Here is a 25,876-nt window from a genome sequence, read left to right as displayed (position 1 = left end):
GCAGCTGCAGCTTCTAGCCTGGGAAACTCCATATGCCGTGGGTGCAGCCCAAAAAAGAAAAATATAATTAAATTAAAAAAAAACAAACAAACACCTCTCAATCTGAAGAGAAGAAAGTATGGGATTTTCTAGGTAATGTATCAAGTTTACCAAGATTTATCAACCTCACTTACCTTTTCGGACTCTGTTCCTGGGCACCTCCAATTGTACAAGTAATACTGTAAATTGCCGTCGCCTATGCCGAACTTGAGTTTTTCCAAGAATGTCTTATTTTCCATCAAATCTAGTGCATTGAATACATCAAATCCTTTCTGCCAGTGTGAAAAAAAAAGTTTAAAATATCCAAGGATTAGGGTGTTTCATATATGATGCATGTCTGTATAATATTTAATCCCCCTACTAGGAGCCTAAATATGCATTTATAAGGTTTAATGTCTGTAATATGTAGTGTAGGTTGGGAATTCAGTTCAAAACTGTCTTATTAAAGAAAACTAGCAAGCAGTGAATCTGATGGAGTCAGCAAGATTATACAGAAACGTTGAATAAACAGACACAGTTTGTGGGCTAACACGGTCAAAAAATTATCTATTAAGATTTCAGAAATTATTTTGTCCCTGTTTTTGAAGGAAACAGTTGCCTAGATGGCACCATCAACAGAACTGCTGGTTACTGGCCTTTCTAAATTCTGACTTACCTGAACCTACACCCAACGAGTCAAACCTGTAAAGGCTTTAAATTGTGTATTTGTCTTGGGCAGACACTGGGAAATAAATTTAGTAATATTTTAATAGCAGAAACACAATTTAAGAAAATGTTAGCTAATACAAATGTATTATATATATATTCTTCATATATTATACACACACACACGAAGCACCTACATTTCTTATTTTTCAGGGTTTTTACCATAAACAACTTATTACTGGCCTTTTTGGGGAAATAGTTGAAAACAAGCTACAAGGTCAAAGAATCAAAGGAGAGGAGCTCCCACTGTGGTGCATTGGGTTAAGGGTGCCGCACTGTGGCGGTGTGCGTCCTATCCCCAACCTGGGAATGTCCGTACACTCCTGATGTGGACAAAAAACAGATATGAAAAAAAGTTTCCAATGCGGGGTTGTCACTGCTGTGGCTTGGGTCACTGCCATGATGCGGGTTCAATCCCTGGCCCAGGGACCTTTCACACACCGCAGGCCCAGACCAAAAAAAAAAAAAAAAAGTTTCCAATGATCAAATACTAGAAGAGTTCAAGGAAGGAGTTCCCGTCATGGTGCAGTGGTCAACGAATCCGACTAGGAACCATGAGGTTGCGGGTTCAATCCCTGGCCTTGCTTAGTGGGTTAAGGATCCAGTGTTGCCGTGAGCTGTGGTGTACGTCACAGATGCGGCTTGGATCCCACATTGCTGTGGCTGGGGTGTAGGCCAGCGGCTACAGCTCCGATTAGACCCCTAGCCTGGGAACCTCCATATGCCATGGGAGCGGCCCTAGAAAAGACAAAAAAAAGAGAAGAATACAAGGAAGACACTTCTGATGTGTTCTCTCAATTTCTCATGAACACTATTTTCTCTTATAGTAATCACATCAAAACGTCCCTGTCAATGGATTTCAACCTCTTTTTAAAGGAAAATGTTTATTTGTAGCAAGAATTTAATAATTACCTTTACTACTACATTGAGGAAACAGAAAAATGATGCAAATAAAGGCGCATTTTGAATTTAATTCTTTTCATTTTTAAATCCCTCTTATGATCATTGTAGTAATTAAAACTTTTTTTTTTTTTTCCTGGCTGCGGCATGCAGCTGCTTGATGTGGGATCTCGCAGTTCCAAGAACAGCGTCTGAACCTGGGCCGTAGCAGTTGACAGCTGAATCCTAACTACTAGACCACCAGGGAACTCCCTAAAATTAAACTAATTTTAACATTCAGAGACTATTTAGTGGAATCAAAAAACTTATTGTTGCCAGTTATTCACTGCAACACAAACACACATTTTTCCCCAACCAGGGAGACCTGCTTTTATGGCGCTTCACAGATACATATTTTCATCTATTGAAGGTTTGTGGCAACCCTACAATTGAGCAAGTCTATCAGCCCCATTCTCCCAACAGCATTTGCTCACTTGGTGTCTCTGTGTTCCATTGTGGTAATTCTTGTAACATTTCACACTTGTTATTGTATTTGTCATGGTGATCTGTGAGCTCTGATGTTATGATTACAACTCACTGAAGGCCCAGGTGATGATAAGCATTTTTTAGCAATCAAGTGTTTTAAATTAAGGTATATATACTGCTTAGATAGGCTATTGCACATTTAATAGATGGTACAATAGTGAAAAGATAACTTTTATATGCACCGGGAAACCAAAAAGCTCCTGTGGCTCATTGATGCTGTCCTTGCTTTATTGTGGTGGTCTGGAACCATCTGGAACCAAACCTGCAACATCTCCATGGTTTGCCTGTCTCATGGGATCATGGATTTATAGTCCTTAGATTATGAATTTTACGTATTTTTACATAAGGGCTAAAAAGTTTCTCATTTGCGCAAAATGTCTTTCTGGTTAAGTTACAATAGAATTCATGATGAAAATCGGAGTTCCTGATATGGAGCAGCAGGTTAAGGATCCGGCATTGTCTCTGCAGTGGCTGAGGTCATTGCTGAGGTGTGGGTTCAATCCCTGGCCTGGTGCAGTGGGCTAAGGATCCGGTGTTGCCATGAGCTATATAGTGTAAGATCGCAAGCTGCAGCTTGGATTCCATCCCGGGGCTGGGAGCTTCCACATGCCACAGGTGTGGCCGAGAAAGAACAAAAAAGAGAAAGAATTCATGATGAAAATAGCCACTGAAATTAAACAAAAAAAATTCTTAATCAAAATTCCTTTGGTGGAAGGTCAACAGTAAAACATCTTTCAAATGAGTCCCCCCCGAATGGAAGAAAACACAACCAAATGTTTCGTACAGGCTGACATACATATCTGGATACACACATGGGACAAGGGGCAGGTTGCGTACCAGCTTGGCTATGATGAGCGCGTCGTTCATGAGGTCCAGCAGCGGCGTCTCCGTGTGGATGTTGTAGAAGGAGTAGGCAGCCTTGAGGCTCTTGTGAGCGGGGTGGTGCATGACTGTGGAGGGGAGTGTGTAGAAGCTCAGGAAGTCAGTTAGTTTACCACTGGAGTTCTAAAGAACAAAGGTAACGTCAGGTAAACATCTCCTCCGACAAGGTTCATCCAGGCAGTTCAGCGCACGTCTTGATCTCTGACGGGCCCACAGCTTTCCCTTAGAGTGGAAAGCACCGACTCTCCCTCCTCCTTCCGAGTCTGACTTGGAGCCCCTTATGAGACACTGGGCTGAGGCCAAGGAAGAGCATGGAGCTTTGCCTCAGCCGAAGTGCTCGTCTGTGATTTGCATCAGGGTCTTAGGCGGTAGAATGTTCTAGAAGGAATGCTCCTCTCTGGGTGACTGAAAAGTCTCTCTAGACTTTCGGGACAGTGAGAGAAGTAAATTCATTGTTTTTGCAGGAATAAGAGCACTAAGGATTAGAAGGTGACCTTTTCCAACTAAAAGATACTGTATATCATCTACATCTTCTTGGCACAAGGCAGGAATTTTATCAGCCTACAGTGAAGTTGGATAAAGGTCTGGAAGCTGCTTTGTTAGAAGCCTGTAAAAGGTATTTGGTACTGCACCAAAATACATGTGAGTAACCGAGAAAGTCTGAAGCTATCAAAAGTCAAAAGGGATGCACAACATGGTGCCAAGACTTGGAAACAACCTAAATGTCCATCAATGGATGAATGGATTAAGAAGATGTACATATGCACAATGGAAGATTACTCCGCCATAAAAAGAGTGAAATAATGCCATTTGCAGCGACATGGATGGACCTAGAGATGATTGTACTAAGTGAAGTCAGAGAGCCAGAGACAAACATTATACCATATCACCTTTATATGGAATTTTTAAAAAGAATACACATGAACTTAATTGCAGAATAGAAACGAACACTCAGACTTTGAAAACAAACTTATGGTTACCAAAGAGGATGGGCTGGGGGAAGAGGGGAGGGATGGACTGGGGATTTGGGACTGGCATATGCAGACTACTGTATTTGAAATGACTGGCTAGTGAGGACCTACTGTAGAGCACAGAGAACTCTACCCAGGATTCTGTGATCATCTATGTGGGAAAAGAATTTGAAAGAGAATGGATGTGTACCCATGTATAACTGAATCACTTCGCTATACAGCAGAAATGATCATAACACTGCAAATCAACTGTACTTCAATAAAACTTAAAAAATAAACAATAAAAAGCCTAATATGTTTTTTAAATTTTGTATAAAAAAATCAAAAGGGATGCACATGATAGTTTTGGTTTCATTATCACTGGTACACCTCTTTCAGTACAAGAAATCAGCCAACATTGGCTAGGTTGTTTCAATGCGCTGTGGCGACCTATGCAAGTTTGCATATAATTCAAACTACGATATATTTGAATTATACAGCTGGATCACATGTGTCACTGCGAGTATTTGTTTTGGCAGAAAATTCCAGAGGGATGGATAATCTGGTTTTTGAGTGCTGCTGATTCATTAAACCTTTTTTTTCAGTCTTTATGAAATTAAAGATGTTAAGCTAAAGTGAATCTCTATTGCACTGAATTAATAGCTCAGTATTAGAGATGACTTAAGGACCTAAATTTTCAGCTTTATTAAGAATTTTCAACTTGAAAAATACCACGGCAGAAATCAGAGTGGGGAAAAAGATATCACTGGATGGGCTAAGAGTAGAGTGGACATGACAGAGGATAGAATCACTGAACTTGAAGAGTCCAGTAGAATTTACCCAATCTGAACAGAGAGAAAACACACTGGGGAAAAAAAGGAATTAAGCTTTAGGGATCTGTGGGGCAGTAAGAAAAGATCCACCATTCCTATCACCAGAGTGCCAGGGGAGAGAAGAAAATGTGGGGCTGAAGACCTTGTTCCAAATTGGGCATAACACCTGCAACAGATTCAAGAAGTCAAGTGAACTCGAATGGGATAAACCCAGAGAAAGCCATGTATCATACTAAAATTTCCAGAAATTAAAGACAGACAAATCTTGAAAGCAACCTCAGAGAAACAATGCATTACCTATAGCAGAATACCAGTTCAAATAATAGCAGACTGCTCACCTGGAACCCTGGGGGGAGAAGCAAGTGGCCCGAGAGTGGAAAGAAAAGACCATCACTTCAGGAAAGAAGGGGAAATAAGGACATTCTCAGACAAATCAATCTTAAAAGAATGTGTTGCTAGCAGACATACCTTTAGGATTGGCTGAAGGAGTTCCCACTGTGGCTCAGTGGTAATGAACCCAACTAGTATCCGAGAGAACTCAGGTTCGATTCCTGGCCTCTCTCTGTGGTTAAGGCTCTGGTGTAGGCTATAGACTTGGACCTGGCTTTGCTGTGGCTGTGGTGTAGGCCAGCAGCTGCAGCTCTGATTGAACCCCTAGACTGGGAACCTCCACATGCCACGGGTGTGGCCCTAAAAGGACAAAAAAAAAAAAAAAAAAAAAAAGATTGGCTGAAGGACATTCTTCAAATAGAAAGGAAATTAGAAAAGAAAACATCTTGGAGCATGAGAAAGGATGGAAGGAAGAGGAGAGATTTAAGTACATGGTTTTCTGGGTTTTTTTTGTTTGTCTTTTTAGGGCCACACCGGAGGCATATGGAAGTTCCCGGACTAGGGGTTGAATTGGAGCTGCAATTAAGTCCTACACCACAGCCACAGCAATGCAGGATCCAAGCCACGTCTACAACCTACACCACAGCTCACAGCAATGCCGGATCCTTAACCCACTGAGTAAGGTCAGGGATCGAACCCGCACCCTCATGGTTCCTAGTTGGATTCGTTAACCACTGTGCCATGACAGGAACTCCCTTAGGTACATCTTTTGAACGATGCTTCTTCTCATGAGTTTTATAAACATACCTGATGAATGAAACCAAAAGCATGACACCATCTGACGTTCAAGACAGTGATATTTAAAAGCTGAGAAGGTAGAGATCTACATGAAAGTAAATTCACTTGACGTGGTGAGACAGATACCAGAAGACTGTGAAAAGTCACACCTGTATATTGCAATGCCCAGAGCAACCGTCACAAAAACTAGGAGACTCGAGTCAGATGAACTATAAATAAATCAAGACAGATCCAAAAGATGTTCAAAGAACACGAAGGAAAGGAAAAAGAAACAGAGGGACAGGAACCAGAAGAAACAAACAGGAAGCAAGCTGTCATACCGAAGGCTTCAGCTCTAAGCTACCAACAATCACCAAGTATAAATGGTCAATAATAACACCAATCCTAGAAACCCTAGCACAGTGGATAAGGAAAGATGGCCCAAGAGATGCTGTCTGTAATACATTTACTTCGAATTCAATGAGTTGAGAGTAAAAAGACTGAAAAAGATACACCCTGTACACACGCATTTTCAACAGTAGGAGTGGTTATCCAGGCACACCTCAGAGACACTGCAGATTGGGTTCCAGAGCCCCTCGATAAAGAGGATAGTGCAATAAAATGAGTCACCAATTTTTTTTGTTTTCCCAGTTTATACCAAAGTTATGTTCACACTACACTGTAGTCTATTAAGTGTGTAATACCACTCTGTCTTGACAACAATGTACATAAGTACCTTAATTTAACAATACCTTGTTGCTAAATCAACTACATTTTAATTTAAAAAATTTTAATAAAAAATAAAAAAACTCTATTGATAAAAAATGCTACCGTTGTCTGAACTTTTAGCAAGTAGAAGTAGTTACATCAAAGATCACTGATCACCATAGCAAATACAATCATAACAAAAAAGCTTGAAATATCGCAAGAATTACCCAAAGGTGACACAGAGAAACAGTGAGCAAATGCTGTTGGAAACATGGCACCAATAGAGGTGCTGGAGGCATGGTTGCCACAAACTTTCTTTTTTTTGGTTTTTTGGTTTTTCAGGGCCACCCCCGCGGCATATGGAGGTTCCCAGGCTAGGGGTCTAATCAGAGCTGTAGTTGCCATTCTACACCAGAGCCACAGCAACACCAGATCTGAGCCTGGTCTGCAACCTACACCACAGCTCATGGCAACGCCAGATCCTTAACCCACTGAGCAAGGCCAGGGATCAAACCCGCCTCCTCATGGTTCCTAGTCAGATTTGTTTCTGCTGTGCCACGATGGGAACTCCACAAACTTTCAATCTGTGAAAAATGCAGTATTTGCTTAGTACAATAAGGCGAAGTACAGGAAAATAAGGACTGCTTGTATTAATAAACAATGAAGGAGTTCCCGTCGTGGCGCAGTGGTTAACAAATCCGACTAGGAACCATGAGGTTGCGGGTTCGGTCCCTGCCCTTGCTCAGTGGGTTAACGATCTGGCGTTGCCCTGAGCTGTGGTGTAGGTTGCAGACGTGGCTCGGATCCCAAGTTGCTGTGGCTCTGGCGTAGGCCGGTGGCTACAGCTCCGATTCAACCCCTAGCCTGGGAACCTCCATATGCCGCGGGAGCGGCCCAAGAAATAGCAACAACAACAACAACAAAAGACAAAAAGAGACAAAAAAAAAAAAAACACAATGAAGTAGACTTCAGAGCAAAGAGAGGTATGACATGGTAATAAAAAAATCAATCCTCTAGCAAGACTTGAAGGTCCTACATGTGTAAGTACCAAACAAGCCCCTCAAGACACGTCAAGAAAAACTGACAGAGCTGGAGATAAAACAGACAAATCCAGTTATAGCTGGGGACTTCCACACCCCTCTCATTAAGGGACAGAACTATCGGAATTAAATAAAGCCTATGACTACAGATTCTAAGCCATTAAAAGGGAAGACAGTGAACAACTTTATTCTTTCTGTTGTTGCTGGGACAAGGAATAGAGACTTTATTCCTATAAAGCCAGCAGACCGAGAAGGTGATGGACTAGTGATCCCGCCCCCGCCCCTGCCCCTGCCCCAACACTTTACCTAAGTTAGAATTCAGGCTTTTTTTTTTTTTTTAATATGAAAAGGGGTGGCGGTGGGGTTGATTGTTGCAAATTTCCTGGTGTCAGAAACCTTTGTTCTTGCAGCTGTTCAGAGATCATATTCAGACCAGGCATCTGGACTTACTGAGGTTCAGGTTCTTTGTGTCTCAGCAGAGAAGGAATTCAGTGAGAGACAAAGTAATAGGCAAGAAATAGATTTACTGGGAGTTCCCTCCATGGCTCAGTGGTTAACAAATCTGACTAGGATCCTCGAGGATGCGGGTTTGATCCCTGGCCTTGCTTAGTGGGTTAAGGATCCAGCTTTGCCGTGAACTGTGGTGTAGGTCACAGACTTGGCTCAGATCTGGCAAGGCTATGGCTGTGGCCAGCGGCTGTAGCTCCAATTTGAGCCCTAGCCTGGGAACGTCCATATACCACAGGTGCAGCCCTAAAAAGCAGACAAAAGAGAAAGAAACAGATTTATTAAGCTAGGGTGCTTGTTCAGGGTTAAAAGGTGCGAACTGTTACATTTAGAATGGAAAGACAATGAAGTCTTGCTGTACAGCACAGGGAACTATGTCTAATCACTTGTGATGGAAAATGATAAAAGATAATATGAGAAAGACAGTGTGTATGACTGGGTCACTTTGCTGTACAGCAGAAACTGAAAGAACAATGCAAATCAACTATAATAAAAAATTAAAAAAAAAGACAGGATGGCTCATGAGAGATACAAGCATGTAGGCAAAGGTCTACTAACAACTTCATTCTTATAAATTTGACAATTTAGAACAAATAGACCAATTCCTCAAAAACCACAAACTTCAGCTGACCCCTGAGAAATGTGGGGGTTAGGGGTGCTGACCTTCAGTGCAACTGAAAATCCAAGTATAGCATTACAGTTGGCCCTCCGAGTCCTTCGATTCAACCAACCTCAGATCACGTAGTTCAACAGTACGTACTGAAAATGTACCTGGACTCACGCAATTCAAACCCATGTTGTTCCAAAGTCAACCCTATTAAAACTCAATCAATAATATAGATCATCTGATCAGTCCTATAACCATTAAAGAAAGTGAATTCATTACTTCAACAAAAAAGCATTCTCTCAGGTTAGAGAAACTAGACACTTCTGGCAAACATTTAAGAAATTAAGACCAATTCTATGATTTCTTCTAGAAAAGAGAAGAGGAGGTTACACTTCCTGACTCATCTTATGAGGCCAGTAGTATCCTTACACCAAAAGCAAGCAAACAAACAAATGACAAAAAAAGAAAGTGCACACCAATATTTCTCACAAACTCAACTAATACTCAACAAAATATTAGTACTCCAAATCTAATAATGTATAAAAAGAATTATATACCATAATCAAGTGGATAATTTTTCTAGGTATGCAAGAGTGGTCCAACGTTTGAAAATCAATAAATGAATATACCATATCAACAGACTAAAGAAGAAAATCAGATGATTGTATCAATCTGTGTCCAGAGAAAGCACTAGACAAAACCCAACACTCATTTATGATAAGAACTCTCACCAAGTTGGGGATTTTCTCAAGTTGTTAGGAAGCATCTACAAAAAGCCTACAGCTAACATCAGGGCCTAGACTCATGAGGGGAGATTGAATGCTTTTCCCCTAACATCAAGAATGAGGCAAGAATTCCAACCCTCACCACTCTCATTCAACAAAAGTACTAGCCCCTGCAATAAGGCAAGAGAAAGAAATAAAAGGCCTACAAATGGGAAGGGAAGAAATAAACCTGATCCTATTTGTAGATAGCTTAAGTGTTTACGTAGAAATCCCAAGAAATCTCTAGATAAACTCCTGGAACCAAGAAGTAATTTCAGCAAGGCTGCAGGATACAAGAGCAACACAAAGGAAGCAAATACATTTCTACATATTAATAATGACTGTGGAAACTGAAATTAAAAACACAATACCATTATAATGACTTCAAGGAAATGAAGTATTTAGGTACACACTTTAAAAAAAGAAATATGCAGGAGTTCCCATTGCAGTTCGGTGGGTTATGAACCCAACTAGTATCCCCCAGGATGTGGATTCAATCCCTGGCTTTGCTCAGTGGGTTAAGGATCCGGCATGGCTACAAGCTGTGGTGTAGGTTGCAGATGTGGCTTGGACCTTCTGTTGCTGTGGTATAGGCTGAAAGGTGCAGCTAAGATTCGACCCCTAGCTTGGGAACTTCCGTATGCCTCAAGTATGCCCCTAAAAAGAAAAAAAAAAAAAAAAAAAAAGGATCTCGCACAGGAGCTAGATGCTGAAAATTATAGAATGCTGATAAAATAAATTTTAAAAGACCAAAATAAATGAAGACATACCATGCTCATGGATTATAAGACTTGTTAATTCTTTCTAAATTAATCCATAGATTTAATAACCTATAGACATAGCAAAATTCCAGGAAGATATTTTGTAGATAAAAAGACAAGCTTATTCTAAAATTTATATGCAAAGGCAAAGGAACTAGATGAGCTACAACAATCTTGACAAAGAATAAAGTGGGAGGACTCAACTTTACCCGATATCAAGGCTTACGTAATAGAGAGCTACAGCAATTAAGACAGCATGGTCCTTGTTGGGGAACAGACACAGAGATCAATGGAACAGAACAGAGAGCCCACTAGAGACAACAGTATCAGTACTCAGCCTATAGAAAAAATTTTGCAAATCAAGGCGACAATGGTTGAGTTAAGTGGTTGAATTACACCATCTCAAGCAGAGGCAGTTCAGTTCCAGCCAGTTTTGCAAAAGCAAAGCAACATGAAACTTTGGGACACATCCATCTGAGATGAGGTCATCCAAACTGCCCTTTTCAAAACAGAAAAGCAACAACAGAACAGTATCCTGATGTCTCGATATTAAGTAATAAAAGTGTGCTCTCTTCCAGGATGGAAACATAAGAACATCAGGTTCTAACAAGGTGAGCAGAAATACAATCTGGGATAGAAAGAAGCAGTGAGTCACAAAGGCAGAGGAAGGAGATGGGCCCCTCTCTGATCTTTTGGAAAACAGACTCAAGTGCACAATACTCATGCACTTGTCTGTGCCATCTTATCACCTTATTTTTACCTCCACTACAAAGGTGTCAATGATGTGCTCTTGAGGGAGGAACCAGTGGGCCACTTCCTCTTCATTCATCACTGGGGCCAGATGAAACTGCTTCAGGTAACTGTTGGTTAGTTCTTGGACGGCTTTAACATCTCTTGGTTCCATTGGCCTCAAGCCTGACGTTTTTGTAACCTGTGAGCGTGAAAACAAGACAAATTGGCAAGTTTAAAGAAGAGAGGCTAACAAACTTGGCACCAAAGCAGGATCTCTAGATCAGCACTATCAGTAGCCCCATGGCAGCTTGTTAGAACTGCAGAAGCCTGGGCCCACCCCAGACCCACCAAGTCAGGGTCTGCAAGTTCACAAGATCCCCTGGTGATTCATACACACGTCAAGTCTGAGCAGCACCAGTGTAGATCTAAGTTACACAGCGTGTCTCCTCCCATCTCTGTGTACCAGGTCTTTGATCATATTGTCCATGACCCGAACAAAACCGATGAGAAAACACAACAAGCTGATCTATACACCAATGCCAAGCATGGTAACAGCCCACCAAGATAGGCGACTTGGAGTATTTCGTTTTAAGACTGCCGTACCTGCCATTTTAAAAACACAGTTGAAAATGGCTGAGAAACTTACTTTGTTCAATAGCCTGTGAAAAAGAATTAGTCATTTTGTTTTCATGAGCAACAAAAATGAAAGAAACGCCCATCATCACTATGGGAAGGCAAGAATTTTTTTTTTTCCCCTTCTTAAGGCTGCACCTGTGGCATGGGGAAGTTTCTGGGCCAGGGGTACAATCGGAGCTGCAGCTAAAGCCTGTGCCACTGCCACAGCAATGCCAGATCCGCGCGTGCGACCCATGCTGCAGTGTGCAGCATGGCCAGAGATCAAACCCACATCCTCACGGACACTCTGTCGGGTTCTTAACCAGCTGAGCCACAGTGGAATCTCCTGGGTAGGCAAGCATTTTCATAGCTAAGAAAGAACGGCTGGTTGGCAAGTACTGGCCCTGGTCTCTCATGCCGTCTTTTGATTAAAAGGTGATCCAAATAGGCACCTGAATCCATCACTCCAGAACGTCACAATTTTTATATTAGGCTAACAAATCCTCAAGGTCAGGACAAGTCCCCATTTGGATCTGGCCAAGTACTTACCCTTAAAGGAGCTCCAGATACCAACTACTGCAAGCGTCCAGACACCAGGACACTTGACATGAGAAGTGAGAAACTTCACTGCATGTGTTTCTTTATACAAACGAAAAACCTAATACAAACACATTTTTTTCAGTTAACCTGATTTTTTTCTCTTGAAGAAATACTAGATAAATTTTTTAAGTGACAACCTGTATATATACAGTCCTTTTCAATGAAAACCCCCCTCTAGGAGTTCCCACTGGATTAGGATTCTGACTGCAGTGGCTCAGGTCACTGAGGAGATGTGAGTCTGATCTCCTGACCAGTGCAGTGGGTTAAAGGATCCAGCACTGTCGTAGCTGTGGTGTAGGTCACAGCTGTGGCTTAGATTCAATCCCTGGCCCGGGAACTTCCATATGTCACTGGCGCAGCCAAAAAAAACAAAGAAACAGAAACAAAACAAACTCCCTCTAAAATTAGGTCATCATAGGGAGTTCCCATCATGGCTCAGAGGAAAATGAATCTGAGTAGCAACCATGAGTAGGCAGGTTCAATCCCTGGCCTTGCTCAGTGGGTTAAGGATCTGGCGTTGCTATGAGCTGTGGTACAGGTCGCAGATGTAGTTCTGATCTGACGTGGCTGTGGCTGTGGCTGTGGCCGTGGCCGTGGTATAGGCCAGCAGCTACAGCTCTGACTGAACCCCTAGCCTGGGAACCTCCACGTGCCTCGGGTGCAGCCCCAGAAAGTTAAATAAAATAAACGAATAAAATAAAATGAAATTAGGTCATCAGAATTCCTGCACACCCCCAGATTAGTGGTTAGGAGAGAAGCCCAAGGGGGAAACAGGTTTTCATCTTGAGGGCTGGCTCTGACAGATGTTAGCAGTCATGCTGAGGCTTCTTAAGTTCAGTGACAAAGATGCTGATTGATTACTGATTAGTGTTGCCGAGGAGACGCGAGATGTTTTCTTTGTGTTTACGGACCCAATAGTCCTTAGCTGAGTATTTACTACGTGACACTCAGTGATGATTTATAGCATCCATAAAGACAGAGCTATGCAGCTAAAATACTTTACTATATAGGAGTTCCCATCGTGGCATGGCAGTAATGAACCCATCTAGTATCCGTGAGGATACAGGTTCGATTCCTGGCCTCGCTCAGTGGCTTAAGGATCCAGCATTGCCATAGCTGTGGTGTAGGTCACAGATGCGACTTGGATCCTGAGTTGCTGTGGCTGTGGTGTAGGCCGGCAGCTGCAGCTCCAATTCCACCCCTAGCCTAGGAATTTCCAAATGCCGTGGGTGCGGCCCTAAAAAAAAAAAAAAAAAAAAAAAAAAAGGCTGAATATCCTAACTTGAGAAAATTTAAGTTACTGACATTTAACAGAGAACTCATACTTGTAGTATTTCTGTGGAGCTCAAAGCCAAAAGACCCCAAGCCTCCAGGTCCGAGCTTGTATCCACGGTTTAACCTTTGGTTAAAAATGGCCTAACAGGTGTTGAATGAATGAATGAATTCCTAGGCTTTTTACCACAATCCTTTACCCACTGAGGTGAGATAAAGGCTGTAGACAAAAAAATGTCACTGTCAGCTCTGAAGACATGACATTTTTTATGGCCTGGTATTTAAGTAAAGGCCGGGCATGAAACTCTATTTTTTTTTTTTTCTGTTTTTCTAAACCAATTCTAGTTATCTGGAGCATTTCTCCCCCCGCCTTCCTTCTTTTCCTTTCATGGCTGCACCTGTGGCATATGGAATTTCCTAGGCTAGGGGTCGAATTGGAGCTCCAGCTGCTGGATTATGCCACAGCCATGGCAATTCCAGATCCAGGGTGCATCTGCCCTAAGCCGCAGCTTTCGGCCACTGCCACATCCTTAACCCAATGAGCAAAGCCAGGGATTTAAGCCGCATCCTCATGGATACTAGTTGGATTCTTAACCTGCTAAGCCACAACAGTAACTCCTAGAGTGTTTCTGTACTGCAATCCGTGGGGAAAAGGAACCTCTATGATTGCTACATAATGTTAAATGAAATAAACAGGCATTTCTAAAGGCTGGAAGACCAAAACCTTACGGAATACACACTTCAGTCATTTGAAAAGATTTATTTTCTGCTATGAGGATGACCTTGATGAATATTAAATAGGCTTTCTCAGTATTAGACTGTGTTTTCTTTTGTTAACTAGTTCAGTAACAATCAATAATATCAAGCAACGAGCTTACTAATGAAAGCAACAAGAACATGCTGTTAATAGAGAACCTTCAGAAATGAAAAATGAAGCTTGCTGACTCCTTTCTCGAGCAAAATACACTTCTACAGCACAGTTCTTATTCACTGAATATTCATACTGTGAAAGCACTCAAATCAACATCGTTTTCCAGCAGACATCTTTAAAGCAGCAGTTCTCACATATTTAGGTCTGGGACTTCATTCTGCTCTTAAAAATTATTCAGTACCACAAAAAAATCTTTGCTTATGTGCGTTGTATTTATCCATCTTCATCACATTAGAAATTAAATTTACTTCTTTTTTTTTTTAGGGCTGCCCTCATGGCACATGGAGGTTCCCTGGCTAGGGGTCGAATTGGAGCTACAGTTGCTAGCCTGCACCACAGCCACAGCCATAGCAACGCAGGATCTGAGCTGTGTCTGTGACCTAAACCACAGCTCACGGCAACACCAGATCCTTAACCCACTGAGCGAGGCCAAGTATTGAACCCGCAACCTCATGGTTCCCAGTTGGATTCGTTTCTGCTGAGCCATGATGGGAACTCCAGAAATAAAAATTTAAAAATATAGGAGTTCTCTTATGGCACAGTGGGTTAAGGCGCTTGGTGGTGTCGCTACAGCAGCCCAGGTCACTGCTGTGGCCTGGGTTTAATCTCTGGCCTGTGAACTTCCACATGTCAAGGGTGCAGCCAAATAAATAAATAATAAATAAAACAAAAGACTATTTAAGCTCCCATCTCATAAGGCCTCTAGAAGACTGCAACAGTGCACTTGTAATTTAACCAAAGGGAAAAACTGCAAATTATGTTTTTGTGGTATTATAAAATTTTGACTTCTCAGCACCCCACCCCCCGGTGGGCCATGAGAATTTCCAGGGGTCCCTGGACCACACTTTGAGAACTGCTACCTCAAGTCTCTGAAAGTCAGAAAAATAGGTACTAGAATTTAGTTAAGGAAGACTCAGTGAAATGGTTATGTTTTGGCAAATGTACAGGGAGAAAGTATATATAAACTCGGCAATTAAAAGGCACTTCAAACAGATTTTTAGAAGACCCCTAAAGTATAAGAGAAGACTACATTCAGCTATAAAGAAAGGGAGTTCCCCTGTGGCACAGCAGGTTAAGGATCTGGCATGGTCACTGCAGCAGTTTGGGTCACTGCTGTGGCATGGGTACGATCCCTGGCCTGGGAATTTCCACATGCCATGGACATGGCCAAAAAAAAAAAAAAAAAAAAGGAGTTCTTGTTGTGACTCAGCAGTAATGAGTCCAACTAGTATCCATGAGGACTCAAGTTCAATCCCTGGCCTCAATCCAGTGGGTTAAGGATCTGGCATCGCCATGAGCTGTGGTGCAGGTTGCAGACACGGCTCGGATCCCGTGTTGCTGTGGCTGTGGTGTAGGTCGGCAGCAGCAGCTTCAATATGACCCTTGGCCTGGGAACTTCCCTATGGCACACGTGTGGCCCTTAAAAGCAAAAAATTTTTTTTTAAATTTTAAAACATGTCCCTAGAAACAGGGGAAGGATATTTACTTCTGCCGACTAACAATGGCTTATGTATCTCAGAACCTAAAGGAACTGTCAATGTTTTCTCAGATTTCAATAAAAAGCAAAAAAAAAAAAAAAAAAAAACAAAACCCAAAAATTTAAAAATTCCTTAAACTGTTATAAAATCTTAATTTTCAAAAGAAAACTCTACTTCTGATTCACAGAGACTTCCCCACAATCCAACTGACATGCATTCCTCATCGAACTCCACGTACAATGCAATCTGTGTAAAAATCTGCTTGTAAGTACAGAAGGAAATAAAGCTCTATTAAAAAACAGAAGCGGCGCTGTTCTCAAAGTATGTGGCACGAACTGTTTCGGAGCCAAGATTCCAGAGTAGAGACGTGAGCAATGATTATTTATTTGACTTCAGGAGGGGCAGGACATTGACACTAAAAAAACATCTACAGCTACTAAATCTAGAACATGTGTGTCAGCTCTTTGCAGGCGCAAACTTCCTGCAGCACAATGTAAAGACTCTGGGAGACGGACCTCACTCCCACTTTCCATCTTCTTTAGACTTTTAAAATTACAGTTGATTTAGGAGTTCCCGTCGTGGCGCAGTGGAAACGAATCTGACTAGGAGCCGTGAGGTTGCGGGTTCGCTCCCGGGCCTTGCTCAGTGGGTTAAGGATCTGGTGTTGCCATGAGCTGTGGTGTTAGGTTGAAGACGAGGCTCCGATCTGGTGTTGCTATGGCTCTGGCATAGGTTGGTGGCTTCAGTTCCAATTTGACCCCTAGCCTGGGAACTTCCATATGCTGCGGGTGGGGCTCTATAAAGACAGAAGACAAAAATAAATAAATTAATTAATTACAGTTGATTTACAACATCGTGCCAGTTTCTCTGTATGGCAAAGTGACTCAGTCACACATTCTTTTTTTTCCATCATGGTTTATCCCAGGAGACTGGAGAGAGTCCTACACAGTAGGACCTTGCTGTTTATCCTTTCTAAACGTCATAGTTTGCATCTACCTTTATTTTTAACTTATTTTTTGTCTTTTTAGGGCTGCACCCACAGCCATACGGAGGTTCCCAGGCTAGGGGTCAAATTGGAGCTGCAGCTGCCGGCCTACGCCACAGTCACAGCCAATGCAGATCCTTAACCCACTGCGCGAGGCCAGGGATCAAACCTGCGTCCTCATGGACGCTGGTCAGATTTGTTTCCACTAAACCACGACAGGAACCCTGCTTTTTTCTATTTTAAATTCCTTCACTTGGAGTTCCCATTGTAGCGCAGCGGAAACGAAACCAACTAGTATCCATGAGGATGTGGGTTCGATCCCTGGCCTTGCTCTGTGGGTCAGGGATCTGACGTTGCCGTGAGCTGCAGTGTAGGCTGCAGATGTGGCTCGGATCCCGAGTTGCTGTGGCTGTGGTGCAGGCTGCTAGCTTTAGCTCCAATTTGACCCCCTAGCTTGGAAACATATATGCCGTGGGTGTGGCCCGAAAGAGCCAAAAAAAAAAAAAAAAAAAAAAAAAATTTCTTCACCTGGAGTTCCCATCGTGGCTCGGTGGAAACGAATCTGATTAGTAACAATGAGGATCAAGTTTGATCCCTAGCCTCGTTCAGTGGGTTAAGGATATGGCATTGCCATGAACTATGGTGTAGGTCGCAGATGAGGCCCAGATCCTGAGTTGCTGTGGCTGTGGTGTAGGCCTGCGGCTGCAGCTCTGGTTTGATTCCTTTCCTGGGAACCTTCACATGCCGGGGGAGCAGTCCTATGTTGTTCAGAAATTCTCCATACAAAATGAAAAACAAACCAACATTTAAAAGATAGGCAGGAGTTCCTGTGGTGGTGCAGTGGATTTAGGATCTGGTGTTGCCGCAGCTATGATTCAGATTCAGTCCCTAGCCTGGAAACTTCCATCTGCTGCAGGTGCAGAGAGGGAAAAAAAATAAAAAATAAAAAGTAGGGAATTCCCGTGGTGGCTCAGTGGGTTAAGAATCCAACTAGCATTTATGAGGATGCAGGTTTGGTCCCTGGAACTCAAGCTGTGGCTATAGGTCACTGATGCGGCTTGGATCCAGCATTGCTGTGACTGTGGTGTAGGCCAGTGGCTACAGCTCTGATTCGACCCATATCCTTCCATATACTGCAGATGTGGCCCTAAAAGGACAAAAATAAAATAAAATTAAAAAAATAAACGAGATTACAGATGTTAACTGTCTGGCAGAATGCTGGCCTCAATCAATGCTTTTCTAAAGTATAGGTGATCTACAATGTTGTGCCAATTTCTGCTGTTCAGCAAAGCAACTAAGGCATACATTTGTATAGATACATTTTTTACAAAATAATATTTTCGATCATGGTCTGTCACAAGAGATTGGATATAGTTCCCTGTGCTACACAGGAGAACCTCATTACTTAGCCATTCTTTTTTTTGTTGTTGACTTTATAGGGCCACACCTGCATATGAAAGTTCCCAGGCTAGGGGTTGAATTGGAGCTGCAGCCACAGCCACAAGCCACTCAGGATCCCAGATGTGTCTGCAACCTACACCACGGCTCACATCGATGGCAGATGCTTAACCCACTGAGAGGGGCCAGGGATCAAATCTGCATCCTCATGGATCCTAGTCGGATTCCTTTCTGCTGAGCCACAACGGAAACTCCTGCTTATCCATTCTAAATGTAATAGTTTGCATCTACTAACCCCAAACTCCCAGGCCACCTCACTCCCTCCCCTCTCCCCCTTGGCCACCACAAGTCTGTTCTCCATGTCAGTGAGCCTGTTTCTGCTTTGCAGACAGGTTCATTTGTGCCATATTTCAGATTCCATATGGCTTCAATGTTAACTCATATGGTCAGAAGTTGGTGAGGAGAACGTCGAGCAGGCACGGGAAGAAGAAACAGTTGTGGCGAATCAGAAAATGAGACCAAATCATAGAGCAAAAGCTGTTCTCAGTAAGGTTCTTCTCTTTGGGCTTCATGGTACAGAAATGTTCTTGGGAGTTCCCTGGTGGCTCAGTGGGTTAAGGAGCCGATGTTGTCATTGCAGCAGCTTGGGTCACTGCTGTGGCACAGGTTCAGTCCCTGACCTGGGAACTTCTGCAAAAAAGAGAGAAATGTTCTTAAATGATGTAGCTTTGAGCAGTGGTGTCATCCATCTGGGCCCTCGGGAGAGAAGAAGGTGGTCTGGCTGCTGCTCCCTCGTCCGACTTCTGACTCAGGAGGCCCACGCCAACGTGGCAGCTGTTGGCACCTTCTCATCCTCCAGTATCTGGACCTGCATCTCTTCTTGCTTCTTTTTTTCATTAATCGACTCTTCAGTTTGCCTTCCTTCCCTATGACTAAAAAGGGGAAGGGGGGCTTTGGACCTCCCTGCCTCAACTTGGTTTCTAATGACGGCACAGAGAGACGTCTGATGGCACCGGGCCTTGGTTCCTCCCCAACACGGGTGTGTTAGAGGCGACGGCAGAGGCAAAGGGACCTCATGGGAGAAACACGAGAAACACATCCCAAGTCCTCCACTTCCTAATGATATGCTCCTGTCTAAGCATCGCCCTTCAAGCCTCAGTCTTTGCACCTGTTCAATGGGGAGAGAATGCCGACTGCAAAAGGTTGTTCAGAGAATATATGGAATAAAATCTGTGAGAACACTTTATCAACTCTGACACACTGGGGAAAAAAAAAAGGCAGTCACCGTTGTTGTTGCAACACAGCTGGAAGAGGACTGCTCTAGCAAGGAACCGAAGTTATCAAGTCTGGTTTCACCACCAATGCCCAACCAGCAATTTGTCACCAACAGGTCAAAACTTTGTTCGCTATGAGCCAATGGATGCTTGTATGAAAACATGGAGGCCAATGGACAAAGTCAAGTCAAAAATAACTTTCATGAGACACTGCTTTGGGAAAGATCCCCGGTGTTGACCTTACTTGAGGCAAATAATAATAAATCCTACTTCTCCCGAAAAAAAAAAAAAAAAGAAAAAAAAAAAAAAAGAAAGAAAAAAAAAGGCAAAAAAAAAAAAACCAAAAAAGAAAAAAAAACTTTAAGCAGCTCTAATTCTAATCACCCCAGAGAAACCCATGACAGCTACTACAACTCCTTGTTCTTCATTCTACTTTAGGCAGCTCTGTGTAAAGGGGAGCTTGCCTTACAGACAAGCTGGACAAGCTGTGGTTCAAGAAACTGAAATTCGGGGAGACCAAAGCAGCATCTGCCCTGAGTGAAAAAAGAAGGCGAGCTCCGAGTCCTTATTTCACCTCTCAGAGAGCAAAGAATCTGACAGTTGGCAAGGACAGCACTGGGACTCAGTGGTACCTCGTCCCAGATGGGCACTGCACCCCTTTTTTCTGTCACTTGTGCCTCTACGTGACTCTGTTGCTCTTGGTTGCTGGGGGTCTCAGGCATTAGCAGACATTATGTCTAGCAGATCAGCAAGAACAATGGCTGTGATGATGGCGTGACCTCTCGGCGCATTTTCCTGCATTTCTGTTGCAGTGCATGCACCTCCACATGCTCACCTTTTCTGTCACCCCAGATCGAAGGGGCCTGGTGCTTCTTCCCCAGGACACATGGACCCTCCTTTGTTATGTCACCTCTGCTTTTTATTTTCCTGTTTTGATCTCTGTTCCCCCGCCATCCGCGGCCTCATAGTCAGGCAGTGAGTTCTTTAGTTTCAGCTCACCGTCTGCAACCAAAGCTCAGGATAAGGCAGTTGGTGCCTTCCAGCCCGTCTGCCAGGAGGCAGAGCCCCAGGACGATGATCCTGGCTTTCCAACCTCTGGCTGCCTTCGCCTCCACGTCTCTCCTTCTGAGATTCTGCCTAAGTCAGAAACTAGTTGACTCTGGTTTGTCACTGGGGAAAAAAAGACATCAATTCACAAAGCCACTGATCACGGGCATTTGGTAAACACACAACCAAAGATGAAAGGAGCTGGAGTTGGCTACACCTTCCGCAGGTGAAGTCCTCACCTTGTTTGGGAGGAATCTAGCCACCTTCCACACGGATCCCTCCATCAAGTTCAAATACCTACGGCCACCCCAAAGGAAGAAGAGCCTCTGAGGAAATCAAAACTCCCCAAAAAAGATCCTGCCCTGGGGTGGGCAGATTCCAAGACGGCTTCAGGGATGCCTGCCTCGGGTTCACAGCCTCACCGTCCACCTGTGCGGAGTGTGGGTGGGACCCTCACCTGCTTTAGCCAATGACACATGGCAAGAGCGATGCCACTGTGTGAACTGATACCCATCACTTTTTTTTTTGTCTTTTTTTGTTGTTGTCGTCGTTGTTGTTGTTGTTGCTATTTCTTGGGCCCTCCCGCGGCATATGGAGGTTCCCAGGCTAGGGGTTGAATCGGAGCTGTAGCCACCGGCCTACGCCAGAGCCACAGCAACGCAGGATCCGAGCCGTGTCTGCAACCTACACCACAGCTCACGGCAATGCCGGATCGTTAACCCACTGAGCAAGGGCAGGGATCGAACCCTCAACCTCATGGTTCCTAGTCAGATTCGTTAACCACTGCGCCACGACGGGAACTCCTTGATACCCATGATTTTAACGTCCATCTTGTCAGCAGACTCTCCTGGATCTGCTCCTTGCTGGCTCTGATAAAGCAAGCTGCCATGCTGAAGAGGCCTTACTGAGAACCCCAGCCAGCAAGCACCCTAGGACCCTGGAAAAACTGCCTGAGACGAACTCCAAGCTGCCAATGGCAACATCAGCTTGGAAGTGGATCCATCCTTGGTCAATTTTTGTGTGTGTTTGTGTCTTTTTAGGGCCGCACCTGCAGCATACGGAAGTTCCCAGGCTAGAGGTCTTATTGGAGCTGCAGCTGCCGGCCTACACCACAGCCACAGCAACGCTGCATCTGAGCCGTGTCTGCAACCTACACCACAGTGCACGGCAATGCCAGATCCTTAACCCACTGAGCGAGGCCAAGGATCGAACCTGTGTCCTCATGGATGCTAGTCAGATTCGTTTCTGCAGAGCCAAGATGGGAACTCCTTGGTCAAGTTTTTAGGGGAGGTCCCCCCCTCTGGTTGACACCTTGATGACAGCTTCATGACAAAACCTCAAGCAAAGGTCTCTGCTACTCTGTGCCTTGATTCCTCACCCAGAACCCAAGAGCACGTGTGTTGTTTAGGCTTCTACATCTTGGTGGTTTGTTACGTAGCAACAGATAACTAGTCGCTGGAGCCCCAAATGAAGCCAAGACTGGGAAGCACATTTAAATTTCCCCTTACTAAGAGACAACTTTCCACATTGAGCATTTATTAGTTTCAAAAGATAACAACCTAGGAGTTCCCATTGTGGTTCAGTGGGTTAAGGACCTGATGTTGGTCTCCCTGAGAATGTGGGTTTGATTCCTGTCCTCGCTCAGTGGGTAAAGAAAGGATCCAGCGTTGCCATGAGCTATGGTGTAGGTCACAGGCACAGCTCAGATGCAGTGTTACTGTGGCTGTGGCACAGGCCTGCAGCTGCAGCTCTAATTTGACCCCTAGCCTGGGAACTTCCATATGCCACAGGTGTGGCCTTAAAAAGAAAAAAAAAAAAAACAAACAAACAACAACCGATAATTAAATGATAGTATTTCCTCTCCCCGGTCTCTCCTTTAAATCTTATTCCTTAGTTCCATGTGTTAATGAGATATTGTCAGAAACCTGAACTTTTCTTACCTCTTACTAAAGAGAATATAAATATTCAAAATTTCACAATGTACATGTCTAGAATCCAATCCGCTCCAACCCCATACTGCAGAACTTAAAAAAAGCCTTAAAAAAAAAAAAAACCCCACTTGATATTTCCAAATGAAGTCCCTAGAGTTCCACGTAGTCTTTTTAGCTACATATTCATGTCCTCAGACATGGGAGCCAGCTTTTAGCTTCCTGCAAATAGTTATTGTCTACATTAAAAGCTTGAGGTAACGGCTTCGAAAAACTGCAGATCATTCTTACTTACATCCGGAAGTCTGTACAGCTTCATTGTTCTCTGCAAAGTCATATTTCTACTCAAGTGAGAAAATTTCACTTCTACCAATTTTCTGGGGTTTAGTGATCGATGCCAGTATCTGGAATACAATAAAGGTTTTAAGATCTGATTGATCTCTAACTCTTCAAGTTTTTACGTCTCAGCTTAACTGTTACAGAAGCTCTGTATAAACACTTACGTTGGGCCCAGTGCAGTCCTGGGTGCTGGCCCTCTTCCTATGCAATTCTTTACTTTTTTGTTTTTTTTTTCCTTTTTTGGCCACCCCGAGGCATATGGAGTTCCCAGGCCAGGGATCAGATCTGAGCTACAATTTCAACCTAAGCTGCAGGTGCAGCGGCTCCGGATCCTTGGCCCACTGCCGGGCCTGGGATCGAACCTGCATCCCAGCACTCCTAAGATGCTGTCAATCCTATTGCACCACAGGAGGAACTCCCTACACAATTATTTTATCAGTCATTTTTCTACCTTTAAATTATGTTCATTTGTTGTTTGTAAACTTTCATCTTTTTCAGTAAAGTCTTAAAACTGCAAAAGAAATATTGATAATGCCCAGTTTTTAAGTATTTGACGATCAGTACAGATTCTAAGAAGGCAAACCAAAAAGTTGAAAAAATATGAAAATATTCCCCTTAAATTAGTAGTCTTCCCATGTTTATAATAAACACCGAAGAAAACTTTTTTTGAGAAACAAGCTTGAACTTCTTAAATGATTCCAGCTTAGGTACCAGGATGAATGACCGTCTTAAAAAGTCTTACTTATTCTGTTTATTTAAGAATAATTTAATAGGAGAGAGTCATTTTACAGTTTTGTCTTTTATACTGTTTTTCTGAAGTTCCTTCTTATGAGAGTCAGTAAAAAGAGTAGAGGGAGGAGTTACCACTATGGCACAAGGGGATTGGAGGCACCGCTGCAGCACTAGGATGCAGGTTTGATCCCCGGTCGGGCACAGTGGATTAAAGGATCCAGTGTTGCCGTGGTGAGATCACAAGTGCGGTTCAGATCTGATCCCTGGCCCCGGAACGCCATACGTCTTGGGGCGGCCAAAAAAGATTAAAAAAAAAATAGAGGGTGCTAAGCGCTTTCGGATGCTCTAGAAACAGATGAGTCAAAGGTCAATCTGATAAACAAATTTCTTACTGGATTAACCTTGGAAAGCTTAATAACAGCAGATGAGGTAATACAAACTGGACTTTCGCCTTCTCACTCTTAGCAAACGAATATGTCAGGGCTGTTCAGCTGCCATGTATCCAGCTTTTGGAGTAGTTAGAGCCCTGCTATAACCCTGACTGTGAGAGAAGGAAAGACGACACCACTACGCGGATGGCTCAAGATCCTGATGCCCTGGGTCTCCCAAGGCCGAAAGAGGCGAGGCTTTCAAATGGGAGACACAGAACTGGATGGAGAGCAGCGCCGTGAGCATCCGCGTGGCTGGAGGGATTACTGCACGAAGGCTGGCCAGTGGTTCTCTCTCCATCTCTGCTTCCAACCACCTACATCATCACAGGTCGGCCCCACTCCCTCTGGGTTATGTCAGTGCAGAGTAACACTTGTCCCAACAAGGCAGGGAGGCTCCCAGCGTCAGGTACCAGTGACACACAAGATAAAGATGCGGTGCTATTACCTGCACGTAGCCACTGGCTTAGGAAGAACCACTCCTGCGGTATAAACAGCCTGGAAGATCCCCTCCAGGTTCACTCTTCTGGTTATTTCTCGAATCAATACTGGGGCTACCCGTTTGGATCGCAATTTCTTATGAACACAGAGAAAGTTGATTTCGACCATCTTCTTCACGCTAAGAAATAAAGATGTTAAAAATTAGAGCCAAGGTAAGATGAAAACATTACCAACAAAAATAAGAACACCCACATCTCAAAGAGGAAGAAACGGAAAGGCCTCCTTTAACACAGTAAGAAAAATATTCCAAGTGAAGTTATAAGTCAGAAAGACAAACACCGTATGATAACACTTATATCTGGAATCCAATATACGGCACAAATGGACCTTTCCACAGAAAAGAAACTCATGGACTTGGAGAACAGACTTGTGGTTGCCAAGGGGGAGGGGGAGGGAGTGGGAGGGACTGGGAATTTGGGGGTAATAGATGCAAACTATTGCCTTTGGAGTGGATAAGCAATGAGATCCTGCTGCATAGCACTAGTCTAGTCACTTATGATGGAGCATGACAATGCGAGAAAAAAGAATGTATACATGTATGTGTGACTGGGTCACCTTGCTGTACAGCAGAAAATTGACAGAACACTGTAAACCAGCTATAATGGAGAAAAACAAAAATCATTAAAAAAAAAAGAAAGAAAAATATCCTAGAGTTCCTGTGGTGGCTCAGCAGGTTAAGGACCTGACACTGTTCCATGAGGATGCAGGTTTGATCCCTGGCCTTGTTCAGTGCCACAAGCTGCAGTGCAGGTCACAGACGAGGCTCAGATCTGTGTCGTAGGCCTGCAGCTGTAGCTCCGATTCGACCCCTGGTCTGGGAACTTCCACGTGCTGCGGGTGTGGCCGTAAAAAGAAAAAAAAAAGAAAACTACTCTACCATTCAGATATTTCACAACTTCAGATTGACACGCTATTCCCTACCCCCACCCCCACCAAAATGATCGTAATTCTAGGCTGTAGAGAAGCAAACCCTCTTGTTCTAAATAAAGTCGAGAATTTTGGTCTTGTACAAGTTTTTGGTTTAGAAACTGGATCAGCTGTGCCTACAAGTTTCTACAGCTTTTTTTTTTTCTGGGTCACCCAGAGGCAGAATCTAGTAAGACGTTGCTCTGGAGTATAACGCATTCCTGGGATCCCAGGGAAGGCGCTTCCATCAGGTCAGAGCTGGTGCTCTTCTGAGCTACAGTCAATATTCCAGAGCTTCAAAGCCCATCTTCTGCTCTGGTTCTGGGGATGCAGACCTTTCATTTGGCACCAAATACTCCTTGAGATCAAATACTTTTTAACA

The 25,876-nt window shown here is 43.5% G+C and overlaps 1 protein-coding gene across 5 annotated transcripts in view; it reads right to left on the bottom strand.

Moving 5' to 3' along the window:
* The window catches only part of NMT2 (N-myristoyltransferase 2), a 75,353-nt gene that overhangs the window by 4,823 nt on the left and 44,654 nt on the right, over positions 1-25,876 (bottom strand). For 3 of the 5 annotated variants that reach the window (XR_002336349.1, XM_021064837.1, XM_021064836.1), the window contains exons 7-11: positions 24,536-24,706; positions 22,884-22,992; positions 11,089-11,259; positions 3,007-3,174; positions 174-311 (exon numbers count right to left, since the gene is read on the bottom strand). Coding sequence is in view for 2 of the 5 variants with exons in the window: in XM_021064837.1 (XP_020920496.1) it covers positions 174-311; positions 3,007-3,174; positions 11,089-11,259; positions 22,884-22,992; positions 24,536-24,706 (757 nt within the window). In the remaining 3 variants the exon portion in view is untranslated. The remainder of the gene's footprint in view (positions 1-173; positions 312-3,006; positions 3,175-11,088; positions 11,260-22,883; positions 22,993-24,535; positions 24,707-25,876) is intronic. The other 2 variants (XR_002336351.1, XR_002336350.1) reach the window with 1 other exon arrangement.

This window comes from Sus scrofa, chromosome 10 (genome assembly GCF_000003025.6).
Source record: "Sus scrofa isolate TJ Tabasco breed Duroc chromosome 10, Sscrofa11.1, whole genome shotgun sequence".
Taxonomy (NCBI): domain Eukaryota; kingdom Metazoa; phylum Chordata; class Mammalia; order Artiodactyla; family Suidae; genus Sus; species Sus scrofa.
This window is presented reverse-complemented; position numbering and strand designations above follow the sequence as displayed.